This window comes from Neospora caninum, chromosome VI (assembly GCF_000208865.1).
Source record: "Neospora caninum Liverpool complete genome, chromosome VI".
NCBI classification, from domain to species: Eukaryota; Apicomplexa; class Conoidasida; order Eucoccidiorida; family Sarcocystidae; genus Neospora; species Neospora caninum.
In genome coordinates, this window is record NC_018392.1 from 2,943,523 (window position 1) to 2,959,063 (window position 15,541).

At 52.4% G+C, this 15,541-nt stretch overlaps 2 protein-coding genes across 2 annotated transcripts; both read right to left on the reverse strand.

Annotated features, from left to right (window-relative positions):
- Positions 1–123: 123 nt before the first annotated feature.
- On the reverse strand, positions 124–5,632 carry NCLIV_018940 (conserved hypothetical protein; the record flags this gene model as incomplete). Its single annotated transcript, XM_003882088.1, has 9 exons — positions 124–507; positions 766–853; positions 1,178–1,522; positions 1,726–1,925; positions 2,741–3,159; positions 3,473–3,779; positions 4,527–4,706; positions 4,955–5,024; positions 5,541–5,632. The coding sequence occupies 9 exons, from the start codon at positions 5,630–5,632 to the stop codon at positions 124–126; spliced, it is 2,085 nt and encodes a 694-aa protein (XP_003882137.1).
- A 2,477-nt stretch (positions 5,633–8,109) lies between these two features.
- Positions 8,110–12,464, reverse strand: NCLIV_018950 (putative coatomer epsilon subunit; the record flags this gene model as incomplete). Its single annotated transcript, XM_003882089.1, has 8 exons — positions 8,110–8,230; positions 8,556–8,641; positions 9,206–9,279; positions 10,149–10,206; positions 10,714–10,786; positions 11,032–11,192; positions 11,671–11,904; positions 12,441–12,464. 8 exons carry the CDS (start codon positions 12,462–12,464, stop codon positions 8,110–8,112), a joined length of 831 nt encoding a protein of 276 aa, XP_003882138.1.
- Between the last annotated feature and the right edge of the window lie 3,077 nt (positions 12,465–15,541).

Sequence of the window (15,541 nt, forward strand, 5' to 3'; positions counted from 1 at the left end):
TGCATGCGTGTTTTCTCGAGTCCTGCGACGGGGCACTCGAGCTCAAGAGATGATTCCCTGTCTCTCGATGCGAAACTGCACATCACGGCGCCTCCAAAAACAGGATACCTTGGTACGCCTCCGTTATCGCCGATAGATGTAGCGCTTGAAGGAAAAGTAGAGTTGCATGATACCTCGATCGAAAACGTTGCGGAATCCTCGAAACCGCTCCAGCTGCCACTCTCGGTTCAAAATCTTGAACGCGATGTCTTCATACGGAGGCCCCGCGTGGAAGCGAATGATGACCGTGTCGGGTGTATCGGACGGCTCGAGGAACCACGTTGGCGCCTTCGTCTTATCAATCAGATCTGGATAAAAGATGTTGAACTTGTAGCCCTGAACAACTTTCGGAGGCGGGTTGTCGTGATCGTAATGCGTCGTGTTATATTTGTTCCAACTGTACCCGGTTTTCACGCGGTTGAAGAAGCGCGGTTTCCGAGGCCGATACTTCTCCTCCCACGTGTAGTGCTGCACGGAAACAAAAATCCCAAGTTCACACAGAACCACCGCTAGATACCCCCAAATGTCACCCCTACGAGTACACAGCTTCCAAGCAAGCGGCCGCTAATCACACATGCATGATGCACATATACACAAATACACCAATATATATATATATATATATATGAATATCTCCTTCGGTGCCACGTTCATGCTGCCGACAGAACAGACTGCAGAAATGGGACAGGCTTTCGCGCCGTCGCGACTACTCGAAGAAAAACTCACCATTGTCAATTTGTGTTCTGCAGAGGAAGCCATCACCTCTTCGTCTGCCTCGAGGTTTTTCTTTTCCTTCTTCACAAATTCCTCGTACCTGAAGTTGGGGAACAGGGAACCGAAAAGCAAAGAGAAAGGCATGACCCATCCGTAAAATTGCAAAGCAATGCTCGGTGTGTAGACAGAGGTACATCACAGAGCGTTTGCGTGAACTATCTCCTGCGCAGGGCATTAGAGACCCAACGCAATCGCACACTTTTCGACACTCATTTACACCTCTCTACCTATGCACATTTTTTGGGGAAGACGCACTGGACACGAGCAGCTTGAAGCATCAACTGGTCTGCTGACACGTGCCCGCACATCTTCACACTTCCGAAACCGTGCATGCAAACTAGAGACGCGACTTGCGCGTTCTTACGTGGTGACCTTCGCAGCCGGATCGAGGACGTCGACAGACGAGCCGGGATCTCCAGGGTCCTCCGGCGACGGGGCGACTTCCTCTTCCTCGAAGCCTGCGCGTTTCTGCCGCTCCTTCTGAATCAAGATCTTCTTCAAATTCGCACGGCGGTCTTCGTCGTCGTCGGGCGCAAGAATCTCGGCGTGCCGGAATTCATCGAAAGGCCACAGCGGCGGGCTATACGGACCGCGCACAGGCGGCGGCAACTCGCCTTCGTCGTACGGCTCCAGCTCCGGCGAGAAGGAACCGTCTGCGTTCGGGTTCACATCTTTCTCCACGCTGCGCGCAACTTTTATTGCGTCTTCTCTGAAAAAGCAAAAGCAGCGGATACAAGGACAGACTAGGAGCAACAGGAGGAACGAGAAGAAACACGCGAAGATTTACCGCCTGTGGCATCGACTTGGTGATTTCCATCCATAGCCAGGTCTCCGTTCTTCACGTAGCGCCTCTCTTCCAAGGCGCTCTTTCCTTTTCCTTTGCGTTTTCTCTTTCGGGAAAAAATGACTCACTTGATCTGTTGTTGTCGGGCGAGCTTGCGCGCATCTGCTTCCTCGAGGAGAAGGCCCTCCAGTTCTTCGCTCTTCGCTTTCCCCGCCGCTGCCTTCGCCTCCTCTTCTTCCTTAATCGCTCTCTCTCTCGCCATCTCGCGCTCAGCCTCCGCGGCGCGCTGAGTCATCAATTGCCACGTCTGCTGACACACGGCGCGCGCCTGAAAAACCACGGAAACCAAAAGCGACGAAATCGGGATGCAGCACACATCCGAGATACTGCATGCGTAGATCTGCTCGCGTAAATCTTCACACAAAACCTCAGCAAAACCCTGATGAGGAGCCATGGTATTTGTAGATCGTACACAAACACGCGTATTTTCCTCCGCATATATATATATATATATAGGGAGCAATGCAGAACTGAAATAGTGAAATTTTACACGAAATGACGTCTTCACCCATGAGTTGTCTGTTCGTCCCAGATAGAACACGCGACCGTTTGTGTATACAGTCTGTTTCACAAAACGAACCATGGAGTGGATCGAACGCTTTGCCGCACCACCAGCTTTCCTCACGAAAGACGGAGGCACACATTTTGTAACACTGGAGGAACCAAGACGAGACAAAGACGTTCCCAAAAGGAGCCCAGGTCGTCAGAGGCAAGGACACCCTTGCCTGGCTCTCGGCTTCTCAGCAAGGCGCTCTCAGACTTCAACGAGGAAAGGAAAGCGGATCATCCTCCGTGGGTTCCAGGGTGTACGTCCACTTCACTCAGGCTTCAGCACACCTCAAAGGAGAGACGCGAGAGTCGACCTCGAGAGCATCGAAAACCACGCACGAAGACGGGAGATGGCAGGCGAGCCTGCGGCCGTAGAGAGCCATAGATTCAATCTGAAGGAAAACGAGGCAGTCCCCCATCTATCACTCCCTCGGGTTCGACTTGGTTGTCCACGCTCTCCGCCGCTTCTCTCCCGTGTCGGCTCTTCGCACCCTTTCTCCTCTTCTGTTCCCCCGTTCTCAAATCCTTCCTTACCCGAAAGTGCGGGATCTTGTTGAGGATGCCTTCCCAGTACGCCACGTCGATGTCCTCTTCCTCGAACTTGGAGCGGATTTGCGCCTCGAGTTCATCTAGTTCAGCAGCGGTTTTGCCGCCTAAAAGACCCTCGATCTCGTGAGCAACACTCAACACGATTCCGGTGTCTGCATCGCGAATTTGGGGACAGACGGTGTCGGCGAGTTGAGCGGCGGCTTCCGCTGCCACTTGCGGCGAGCTATTTCTTGCAAGCTGGTCCAACACCTCTTTCCGCTTCTGAGCGCGCTCCAGAGCCTCGCGAGCGAGAATCAGCAAACTCTTCCAGAAATCCTGGAAGTCTGCGTCCACAATCGTCGTGTCCACGTCGATGTGCAACTTCACGTCCGCAATCAAATCCTCCAACATCGAAATCGTCACCGCTGCACACACACCGAAGAGAGGACACCGCGAGGACATGGTCACGGAATGGGAGGAAAGCGAAGTGTATGTACACCGGGGAGACTCACCTCGGTCTACGCACGACGAAGCGACAGAAATCGAACAGTCGAGAGGAAAAAGAAGAATCGTGGCCATGTCATTGTACACACCACCCTTCGAGAATTAACAGTCACGAGCTTAGATTTGTACGTATACAGTGGGTACAGATATATACTCATATGGGACTGTGCATGCAGTGGCTGTGTTGTGTCCCGTAACAGGACTTCGACGTTTGCGCGAAGATGGGCGACTTACGCTCAGACTTGTAGGTCTCGAGAACCTCGTGCGGCGGACCGGGAAGAACATCCATCTTATCAAATCTTTCTCCCTTGATGATTCTGAGACCCTTGACGATCAAATCGATCAGCTGCGCGCGGTTTTGTTCCAAGCGAATTTCCGTCTTCTTCAGCTGATTCGTGCGATGAAAGAGTTCCTCTTTCTGGGCGTACTCCTCGTAGTGCTCGCGTTCCTTTTCTCTCTGCAGCTCCTCGCGTTGTTGCTGCATCAACTCCTCTTCCTTCTCTCGCTCTTCCCGGCGACGCTTCACATTTTCGATCTCTTGCTGAAAAATACAGAAGCAGATCTACATCCAATGTTGTCCAAACTCTTCTTCGCTCCCATGCTCTTATACACCTGAGATGCATGCGTCTGAACGCGCATTCTACTACACACATGCAGGGAGACTTGCAGCCTCTTGACACTTTGGCACATAACGCGGCGAAGTTTCGAAAACAATCCGTTTCTCTACTCGAGTTAAGAGAAACAACAGAAAAGGCAATAAGATGTCAAGCGAGAGGGAGACAGTCCACTGAGAGAGCAAGGATTGCCCTCCGCAGATATAAAACAGAAAACCACGACAAAGTGAACAGCTCCAAAAGAAAGCACAGCGCATGCAGAAGCACGGACTGTACCACACAGTGGGTGCACATTTTCGCGTTTTCGGAGAGACTGGAGGGGCGGCGTCACGCTTTGAATCAGTCTTCAAAAAGTCCGTCAGGTAGCATCAGGCTCTAACATATGTGCATTGAGATTGAAAATTCATCATTCAAAACAGGCGCGCTCCTCTCGCTCACTGCGCCTCTCCTTAAACACGCACATCCACGAGTACACACATCTCTACGCAGTACGCATGCATCCACATCAGCATGTGTATACCCACTGGAGACACTACGCCCTGACGAGATGCGCGTAGATAGACGTCGTACACCAATGCACGCACGGGTGAAAAAATTCGTGAGAGACTGTATCGTGACGGAAGAAAAGGTATAGCTTGGCAGAAGGTGAAAGATATCAAACGTGAGAGACTTACAACTTTGCTTTTCGAGCTATGGATGAGAGCAGCGACTGTCGTCTTTCCCTTTTGGCCCGCAGCTTGCAGGAGTTGATTTTTCTTCTTCCACACAAACGGCTCCGCCAGCAGGCGATCTCCGAAAGGATTGTTGGTGTTGCTGTATCCAAAGTGCTCGTGCAGCAGCTTCTGTCTCTCCTCCTGTAGACAATCGGAAAAAGACATTATCGTATCGAAACGGCAACTGAGGTACGCGTTTTGGGAGATCTTCGCACAAACCTATGCAAGAACGCATTTAAATACAACCTATGCATCCATCGACATACAGACAAGTATACATAAATGCAGGTCTCTCTGCATATATAATTTATTGGAGCTAGGACGCGACGCAAGTCGCCGTTGTATGCCACTTCCCCAGTTTTTTTTCGCATGAAACATCTGTTACTTACACGCAATTGCTTCACCGTCATCGTTGGCCTCCCCGATGTAGGCGCTCTGAAGCCTCCCATTTCGCCTGGGCTAAAACAATACAGCATCCGGGAAAGAACGAAAGAGAATGACGGACACGCGGAAAGTGGGTAAGGAAAAAGCGAAGACAAGAGCTGAGGTGTACATTTGCACACAGAGGTTGCAAAGCGACAATCTGCGAATCCACCTCCGCACAACTTGGGCCACACTCAGTTCGTTCACCTGTACCTCCATTCTACGCGATCGCCCGTTTAGGGTGACAGCGATACAGGGAATATGAAATAAGGGAATACGGAGGAAAGAAAAAGTAACCCACAGAGACAGCAACTCCACACACCAGAAAGGGGATTTACACAGACAGGACCGTACAAGCACGTATCGACCGCGAGATTGTATTGCTACAGGCAGTCTCACATATATATATATATATATATACATATACATATATATAGGTACACGTATATATACATATACATATGCATATATATATATATATATATAGGCGCAGATGAGAGCGGGAAAGAATGAGTGAACCCGGTGACCAGAGAGCGCTCTGGCGCGACGCACCCTGGATTCCCCGAGTTTCTTTTTCTGTCGGGGGACGGCGACCGGCTGTCGCTGGACGATCCGTCGTCGGACTTCCTTCGCTTTTTCCCCATCTTGTGATTTTGTGGGAAATCTCTGCGGAAGCTGGGTTTTCGCCGTCTGAAAAGGCGCACGATTCTCTAGTGCGAGGAAGGTGCCTGGGCCATATTCAAAAACCATCACCCGACCGGGAAGAAACGCTCGCTCCAAGGCGATTTAAGAGACGCTCCGCATGGACACGAAGAAAAAGCCGAGAAAACACGAGATTGGAAATCTCGAAATCATAACTTCTTTCGCATCTGACGAAGCGTTTTCCGAGGGAGTACGCGCGCGGGAGTTGAGACCAGTTCCGCCAGGCGGAAGGGAAGCGGCGGAAAAAACAACGAGACAGGAGGTTGGTCAGAAAGCAGAATTGCTTCTTTGTGTACGAAGAAGGGAAGGAATGCGCCCGTGGAGAGAGGAAAACCGAGAAACAAGAAGAAAGGAATCGGAGTGATGGGAGTGTACGAAAATCTGATGGGGTACACACAAACTGACGGGTTTCGCTGCGGGTCAGAAGCAAACCTGCGCGGATACGTGGGAAGGAAAAACTCCGAAATTTAGACGCGAAAAAGGAAGACGCATATGCCGCTGAAGACGCGTGGAAAACAGGGAAAAAGATTCATCTGCCCCCACTATTCCAAGCCTTCCTCGAGAGACAGAGGGGAAAACGGAGTGGGGCGGTTCAATTTGGATGGGGACCTGCCGGTTGTTCGAATATAAGCCGTCTCCTGCGAACATGCCCGGGAGCCGCGAGAAAGCACGTTCCCACACATATCTAGAACACTGTAGAACGCGATTTTTAAACTGTACAGAGACACGGGCATCTTATTCCCCGTGTAGATCTTTTTCCTGCATTCGCTTCACGCTCCCTGCTTTTCGGTGTCAGAAACGAAAAGGGAGTTCTGCGCTTTTTGTTTCCACGTTCGATGAAGAGAAATGCACACCACCGTCGATCAGTGCATCCGTATCTCCATTTGCAGATCCTCCTGACATAACGCCACCTGCAGAGAAACGCATATGCAGCTGGACATCAAATTAATGTTACAAACTCCCACTTGCGGATAGGAATAGAGGCCGGAGATGGCATGATATTCGTACAGCGTGTATACACAAGTCGGTTCCTCAAATCTACGCTGGACACCACTAGACTTAATGCACTAAACATGATTGGCATCCATTAACATATACAGAGATGTGCAAAGGACATGAAGATTGAGGCGTCAAAATGCCGACAGAACCATGGAGCAGTAGGAACAGTTGCGAGCGTAAGACTTCGAGACCTACGGTGTAGCGAATCGCCTCCAAAAGATGCCGGCACAGACGAAAAACGGGAAAAGCCTGCCCACTGGTTCGGGACGGTGGCGAAAAACGCATCCGCCTGCGTCTGCTACGGTGTGCAAGCAGTAGCGGCCTACGAAGAAGGGAAGGTGTTAACACCAGAAAAGACAGAAAGGCTCCTCGGGAGAGAGAACAGTATGGGGAAACGCTGGGTACGTTGGAAACGAGGACACTGCGAAGCAACTCAGCGCGTCGGAGACGACGCAGCTCGAGGCACAGCTGCGAAAGAAGCGTTTTCAATAGAGGCAACGACCGTCAAACGCTTAGTAGCAGCAGGGGCGAACCAGAGATCGAAACGCGGCCAGCGACTGCACGAAGGCGACCTCTTGAAAAAAACGACGATCGCTGCTTCCCGCTGTCTCGGCAGATCGCCACTCTACGTTCCGCTCTCGCCTACTCTGCAATCTGAGCGTATGCATGTCTGCGTGTGGGTTGAAGGCAGTGAATCTCAAGGGGGCATCAAGCTATCTGTGCTCTTGTTTGTGCCTCAAAATACAGACGGACAGGCACCTGCCGAGGCGTTTGTTTTTCGCGTCCGAACGCGTGGGGAAGAACTGAAACGCGCGTTTCCGAACGGAGGCATTCCCGCTTCGCACGTGGCGCATCTTTGGAGAGACGCGGCGTTCACGTTCCGCGAAGCCGAGGACGCATGGCCCCCACCGGCCCTTTTGGAGAAGAAAAAACGAAAAGATTGAAATGAGTCCTGGCAGCCTTCCTAGGATCACGCTCCACGAATCCGTCACCCTGGGTTTCTCTTCACTCTGGAGCATGCACATCACCTCGGATGCTTGGCGAATACACCGGCAGTTTTTTGAGAATCGCCAAGGACTTCACACTTGAGCGCACGTGTTGCTTGTCACCTCGACTGTCTGTTCGGCTCTCAGCCAGAAGCCTTCTGTTTTCGCACACACATGCACTTGCACGCAGCGTCCCGCCGTTATTCCAAGCACACTGCGTGTGTGTCCCTGGACAGGCGGTTCACTTTCCCTATGAAAGCCTTTTCCGTGGGCCCTTTCTTGTCTAGGAGAAACATCTTCGGACTGCCTTTCCTTCCGCCATTCCCGACCCCTCGTGCCGATCTTTTAGTCCCGCGGGGGGGGGATCCTCGGCGACAGCGCTCTGGTCGTCGAGCGTCTCCCGACACTTCCCGTCCCGTTCGCCGCTCTGGTGATCAGAGAGGAACTGCGGTTCGAGGACTCGCGGTCTGAGGAACCCCGGCGTTGGCAAACGCCGCATGCAGTTCACGCATTTTCGCAACCATCGGGTGGGAAGGCGCGACGGAGCTCAGGCGTCTGCATCCACACAGTCTCAGAAAAAAGCAAGGTTTTTTCGTGACTTGCTCGAAGACGCGTCTCGACGACCCCAAACGCGAAGGGGCTCTGGAGGTTCCGCCTGTGTGTTGCCTCCTTATTTCGCCACAGCGGCTGTGCGACACTCTGCCTGACAGGCCATTTGCTTCCCCCCAAAGAACGCCTATCGGAGATGTATTCGTCTGTAGACCGCAACGGATTTTCCACAGACTCACGCCCGCCTCCGGGGGGGTCAACGACGGTCGCCTGGGGCGTTCGTCATCCTTCACTCTACCGACAGCCGTTCTCTCTGTCTCCTCGCACTTACTCGACGTAGAAATCCGCGTCCTGGTGCCTCTTCATGTTTCGACAGCAGCAAATCAAGTTTACCAACGTGTCCGAGTCTTGCGGAGCCTACACGCAAGACACCGGGAAAGAACGCAGCGAATGCCAAAGTGCACTGTTTTTCTCTTGTCAAGAAAAAAAGTGAGACCTGTCGCAAAGACGAGAAAGCGGTCGAAGGGAGGTCTTGCATGCTCAGAGAGCGACTCAAGGACACAGACAGCAAAGACGCTTCCAGGCTCCTCTTCCCTAACTCGAAGGTCATTTAGACAAGCGCTGCGGGAAAGCACTGAACGCCGATTCCGGGCGCACGCGGCCGCGCATGCGCTGGATCGCTCCTCCGAAGCGGTACCGGAGAAGCCCCTGCGCAGGAGAGAGGCCTCTGTGTCTGCGGGCCACCAGCCAGAGACTGGATGACGCCTCCGCCGCCGATGCATGCGGCTCAAAAGGAACGCTGTAAACGGGGGATCTGTACCAGAAATCGAATAGACTCATTCTGCGTGAAAACGAGAACAGCGGCCAAAGGGCCGAATGAAGAAAGGAGGAATCAACGTGAGGCGTCAGGTCGCATGCAGGCCGCAGAGCAACGGCGTGAGGATGCGGCATGCGTCGTGTTTCCATCTGCCTCGCGCGCACCTGCTGATAAGCCTTGAGGGCATCTTCGAAGGCAGAGTTCCAGTCCCTTCGTTGAATGTTTGCAGCTGCTTTCCCTGAGCACGAGAGAAACTAGAGAAGGGAGAAACGGATCGGTGCGAAGAATGCCACCCAAACGCAGGGGACGGAGTCTCACAGGCAAAGCTATGACTGCCTACACTTGCGCAGCGCGAGCCGTAGCCAGCAAAACAAAGTGGCTAATGTCGCGCATACACGAGTGGGAAAAGGGACCGCGCATCTCGTCGCAGGGGGATCCTTTCTGTTCTTTGAATTACCGTTCAAAAGAAGTGACGAGACACACGGCTGGCCCGGCTGCTGACAGAGCATCTCGATGTCCCCGAGAGACAGGTACGCCTCCTGTGGATTGCCTCCAACTGAACACACAGACAGTTCGCGCGTCTCCACCTCTGGTGTATCTTTCATTTGATGCCTCGTGCCGTTCTCCTTTCGGCAATGGGCGACGCTGGAGTAGCTGGAGGACGACGCACGAACTGTCAAGAAAAACGGAGAAGCGAAAGCAAGGTTTTGCAGCTTCAGCCGAAACGTCCTGCCCTATCACCACCGTGTCAGTAGGAGAAAGACGCACGCGAAGGTGACTGACGGGAAAAGCAGCTTTGGCGTCATACGTTTCTCCCACGGTCTATATATATATATATATATATGCATGCAAGACGGTTGTGCAAGGATGCCTGTAAAGAAAGTGAACATCTTTACGTATTCTATGTTTACATGAATAGATGCCAATGTGGAGAATACACAGGCGCGTCCCTTGGGTGAACAGGGGTGTTTTTATGCATCGGCGGTTACACGACTGCCTCTTCGACATGCGACATCGGATCTCATCCTCTCACGACAGAGATCGCCATTTCAGAAGACTGCAGGCACACGTTGATCCAATGCCAAAAAGAACGCGTATGCGCCTCACGTGTGTCGACGAGAGCCGTTGCCAACTTGCTGAGAGGCGCGTCGTCATTTTGTGCAGCCTGGGGCGAGCGAAAAGGAAAGCGAAAAGACACCCTCACATCTCATCGATATGCGCGTTTGGACCTGGCGACTCCCCTGCTTGGAAAACGGATTTCTTCCCGACTTTGGCCGCCTTCCCGCAACCATGCAAAGACAGGGGCATGCATGAGAAACTATAGATTTCCAGTGCATGCAAAATCGCATATAGGTATACGTAAAGATATAAACGTGTAAAGCGATACGCGCTGAGAGATGTATATTTATAGATTTATACAGATGCGCGGGAATAATACGTATACCTACCCACACACACGTACACGTGTGGAAATGCGTAACAATATGGACGCACAAGAACAGGCTCGCCATTTGTTTCTTCTGGGAGTGAGCAGCGTGTGTTTTCTTTTCTTCGAGCACATCTTCTGCGCGGTGGCTGAGAAAGCAGCGGCGACACTTTTGTGTTTTGCACGCTTGCGCAGCGGCTGTCACAGCTGCTTGTGAGTGAATGAACCCCCCCTCTCGCTCCTCACCACCTGGCGCGCCTCTTCTTCTGCCAAGTCCCCTCGGTTCATGAGGAGCAGAATCTGGAGCTTGAGGACTCGCCTGGAAAAAGGAAACAAGGCACACATGGAGGCGAAACGTGAAGGCAGACGGTTCAACCGTGGACACGCAAAACTGTTCTCAAGCTCTTTACAATTCCTATTTCGCTTCTTCCAGTTTCACATGCTTCTCGCGCTTCGAGCCTGCCGCAAGTGAAAAAGCGAGTGAAGTCTTTTGGAATTTCCGGTTGTTGCTTCACTGGCGTCCAGATACGGCTGCTCGCAGTCTCGTGAAAAAAGTTCGCGGACATTTCAAGGAGTTGGAGTTGAGAAGCGAACTGAAGAGCGTCGGAGAAATTGCCCAGCGCCGCCGCAGCCGAGGCGGCGAAGAAAACGGAGAACGTGTTCGCTTGCTCCTGCATCAGGGCGCGGAGTTGGTGGTACAGGGTCAGCTGCTCTTGCGAAGACGTCTGAAAGAAAAGCACAAAACCAGCAGAGAACCCTAGCGAGAGAGAAAGAGGGGAGACAAAGAGAGAGTGGCAGAGAGAGACCCACACAGGTACACACAGAGATCGCTGGGCTCAGTTCTCCACATGGAGAGCGGTGCATTTCCACACGCTCACGTATGCACATGTACATACACACCACACACGTAGCCATCGAAAGCAGGAGACCGGGTGACGTGGATGAAGGAGTAGGCTGCTCATTGAAAGACAGCGAGGAGAGACGCGCCCGTGACAGCGGTGGTCGAGTTGCCAGCCGGAGAGTTTGAAGGTGAAGCAATCGCCTCGCGTTGAAGAGGAAAAGCACGATTCACAATGCCGGCGTGGAGCGTGTGTCGAGGCGGGGAAGCGCCTCTGCAGGCCTCGTTCCTCGCTCTCTACAGTCGGGCCTCCACAGCACGCGGTACGCGAGATGGGAAGTCGGACGGTTGCAGCGAGTGCTTACCGCAGCAAGGAACTGCGTGTACACTGCGAGACTGCGCAGGAACGGATTTGGACTCGCGCTCATCGCTCGGATCTCATTGGGGTTCACGTTCCCTTGCATCTGGCGACTCTGCATCAGGCGGCAAGCGTAAAGCATTCCTTCTTTTTCTTGCTGGGCGAGCGTCCCGGTCACGTGTGTCGCGCCGCAACGCGCGATGCACAGGTCGTAGAGGCCGACGTAGTACAGAGCTCGACACTGCAGAGAAGCAAAGTCGCCAGAGAAGGGAATAGCGCGACAGTGAAGAAACTCGAAACATACACTCCACCCAGACAGGCCTAGTCTTCGATATATATATATATATATATATGTAGGATTCGATACTTGGGTGGAGCGTCGAGCATTTGCCTATATGAGTCATTGCCCCGAAGCAGAGCAGAGGAGAGTTGCATTTCCCGTCTGCAGTTTTTGCGAGAGTGGAGCTGCAGGAGAGAGAGCAGAGCTCGCGCTCTGGGGCTCTTTGAGACACGGGACAGAGAGGTAAACACGCGGTTTCCAGATTTTGAGCGAGGGACGGCGGGTGGCTGAAGGAACACGAAGATCCAGGAGACTGGAGCGAGTACAATGAATCAAGAGGACACCGGAACACAGCATCGAGCATGGGGTCAGGCCTTAGATCTATCCATAAACATGTACAGTTACATTATTGCTGCAAGAATGTCGATGGACAGGGATGTGCACACTGCATAGGAATGAGCATCCACTTTGGTCTGTAAAACCTTTAATGTCCTCACTTGAGAAAGTTCATCTTCTTCCATTGTGCAGACAAGATGTGAAGAAAAAGTTCAGAAAAGGTCACAGCCTGCGTTCAGGACGGCGAGGAAAAAGGCGAGCGTTCGGAGCCCCAGCAAAAATCTGTTCGAAGAGCCTCCGTCCAATCTCAGAATCAGAGGGAGCAGCAAAAACCTTTACACATGTTTGGTGGACGAAGTGAGTCAGTGTGTCGAGAGAAATCGAGGAGTTCGAGAGGGTCACGTTTCGTCCGACGGCCCTCCAATCACGAGGAAATCTTCGAAGACGACGAAAGATGAGCTCCGCGAAGGCCGGTGAATGCCTGAATTCGACGAGGCGTTTAAGGAAATATATGAAGCCTGCCGAAGACAAACAAACGTTCAAGAATGGGAGGCTGAGGCAGTTTTTGAGGAATGCTGCTGGCAGCGAGAAGATCGAGAGAAAATTCAGTTGCATGCAACACCAAAACCTTGGCGCGCTCGTCAGGACGCCCCGTGTATGCGTCACAGCAGATATGGCTGGAGGTCTTCGCCGGCACGAAATTGCAATCTATCCTTTGTAGAAAGTGAAAAGCCAGCTCTTTGGTCACGTATTTGTCTCGTTTTGTTTGAGGAGCATGTCTTGTCCTAGAATATGCAGGCCTACTCGGAGACAAGAAGCCGTGCTGCTGGTGTGTGAACCCGTACAGTAGGTAGCCGGACACAATGGACAGCCTGTAGTTCGCCAGAAGGAAAGAAGGAAGTGGTTTGCTTTCTTCACTGAAAAAGAGAGGCCTACCTAGCGCAAGTATCGCGCCTCCACAGCGAGAGGGAGTCTCCTTTCTTCAATATCAAACGTACACGTGGGCGACAGGGATCTCCACTAGGTCTCTTGTTTCTGCGCGAAGGAACAAACCTTGTGGTCTTTTTCCTGTGCGTGCCGTCTTCGTTCGGGAAAGAGCCTCCTCTGGCCTGGCATGCATGTACCCTAAAAGAGGAACTTCTTGTTTTGTCATTTCCCTCTAGAGTCGAGTTCACGATTAGTGGGCATGGCCTCCTACTGCTGTGCGCCTGCTTCGGGGGAGGAAATGAGAACGTGTCTTCACACGAAAGCTTCTGATAGCCGACCACTCCTGAACTCCTGGTTGTCTGTTTAGAAGCAGCCTTGTTCGAATGGTTCTTCTGGATCGTGAGGGCAAAAAGCTCACGTCTTTCCCTCACCGGCCGACGCCTTCGGGATTTACACTCTTGAAGGTGCGTGTGCAGGGAGACGGTTCGTGATGTCTTCCTTTCTGTCTGAGCCTGAACGGCCGGCACCATATGTGTGCATCCAGAAGGAATCAAAGCGCTCTTTTGTTGTTCTTCACAAAGGCGACATGTATTGTTATCACATTATAAGCAGACATGTCGGTGTGAGCGAGTGGCAGCATGTATGCCTTACACTCTTGTGGCTTTGGGGGCCGCAGTTCGTGGTGTTTGCGTGCGTATGTCGTGATTCCACGCTCGCTATTTTGGAGCAGGTAAGGGCTACTTCACTGTAAGGCTGAACAGAGAAAATTGCGCCTCCAAGGTGCTTTCGTGTGGTGGAGTCGGTATGCACAGTCAGGGGCCAACACACAATGGAGCAGAGACACGTCACTCGAATCGTAGGAAAAATCGTCCACTCGTGTCGTTCTGGTCATCCAGTCACTGTCATTGGTCGATGGCGTCACATGATGATTCCCGCACACGCTTCAAAAGGCGTTGCACGAACGAATGCCGCCGCTGGAGACGGAAATCGGCTGAGAACCAAACTCACATCCGAAGAGCAGCCCTCATCACTAATCTGGACAAAACATGGGTGATTTTTAGATATACATTTCTATGTACATCTCCGCCCCCGCATTTAGGAAATTCAGAAATGTTCCGTGTGTTATCTTCCATTAGGGCGGAAGCGGCAGTTCCGGCTGCAGGCACACACGACCACGTTCCATCTCTTCACAGACTGCGCTTCCGTGTGAAGAGATGGAATTCTGGGACTTGCTGTCGCGCACCAAAAACCGTTGGATGAGGACCGCACACTTACGACAGTCTCTCTATCATGAACTGAGTATTAGCCCTCAATTCCACCCTTGAATACTCTATCGGTGTAGAGGATTGCAGAGGATCCCGCGTTCCTAGCTTTCCTCGTGGATGAATGCTTGAGTAACAAATTAAAAGCTCTCTAAGCGAGCAAGCGACTGTTGACCTGTTTTTTCTAGAATTCTGTCTTGGTAAGATACTTTAGAGAAGGCCCTCTTCTCACCTCAACCACGCTGCTTTGCCATCACGCATTTGACCGTGCTGAAGGAGAGCACGGACGTCGCGGCTTTCACGGTAGAGCCACACTCTACCCTGAGCGGCGTGCATCTCGCTCTGGAACTAACCACAGGACATTCGCGTTGTAACAATGGGTGCTTTCCGATATCAACAAATGCCTGTCAGCTTTTCCATGCCGTGTGTCGTCTCCCTTTCGTGGTTGTTTCGACACCTTCGGACACGCGACCCGGCGATCGGCGGCGCTCAGGCACAGGGTTACACCCCGAGAGGCATGCCGTGCCGTGTGTGGAGAGACACAGCTGTCTACATGCTATTGAAATTATGTCTGCCATCTTTTCAGTATGGTAATGACCGTTTTTCTCGCAACTCACTGACGGGTAAGGATCAGCCTCTATCGAGTCAGTCTTGGCCCCCCCACGATGCCAGTGTGCAATGGTTACACCCCTGGCTAGCGAACGGTGGAACCGACATTTCTCCTGGACATTGCACCGACTTGCTCCACCGAAATTGAAACTCTGTGCTCCTTTCTGTGGGGGAAAAGTGCCTTTTTTCAAGGCGAGCGCCCGTAAATGGCGTCACCAGGAGCAGCCACTGCCAACTCTTTTGCGATGGAGCAGTATTTTGCCTCACGGCATCGCTTTCCTCTCGCCTCCATGAGGGCAGCACACGGCACCGTCCGGTGTCGCGAAGGCGGTTTACGTGCATGTGGCCTGATGAATTCGACAAAGTTCACAGGAACGTGTTGCCTTAACCACCAGGTCAAGAGTTTAACTCGGTTGACACGTGGTCTCCGAGGACTTCCGACCGTGTTAACTTCCTGCTCAAGC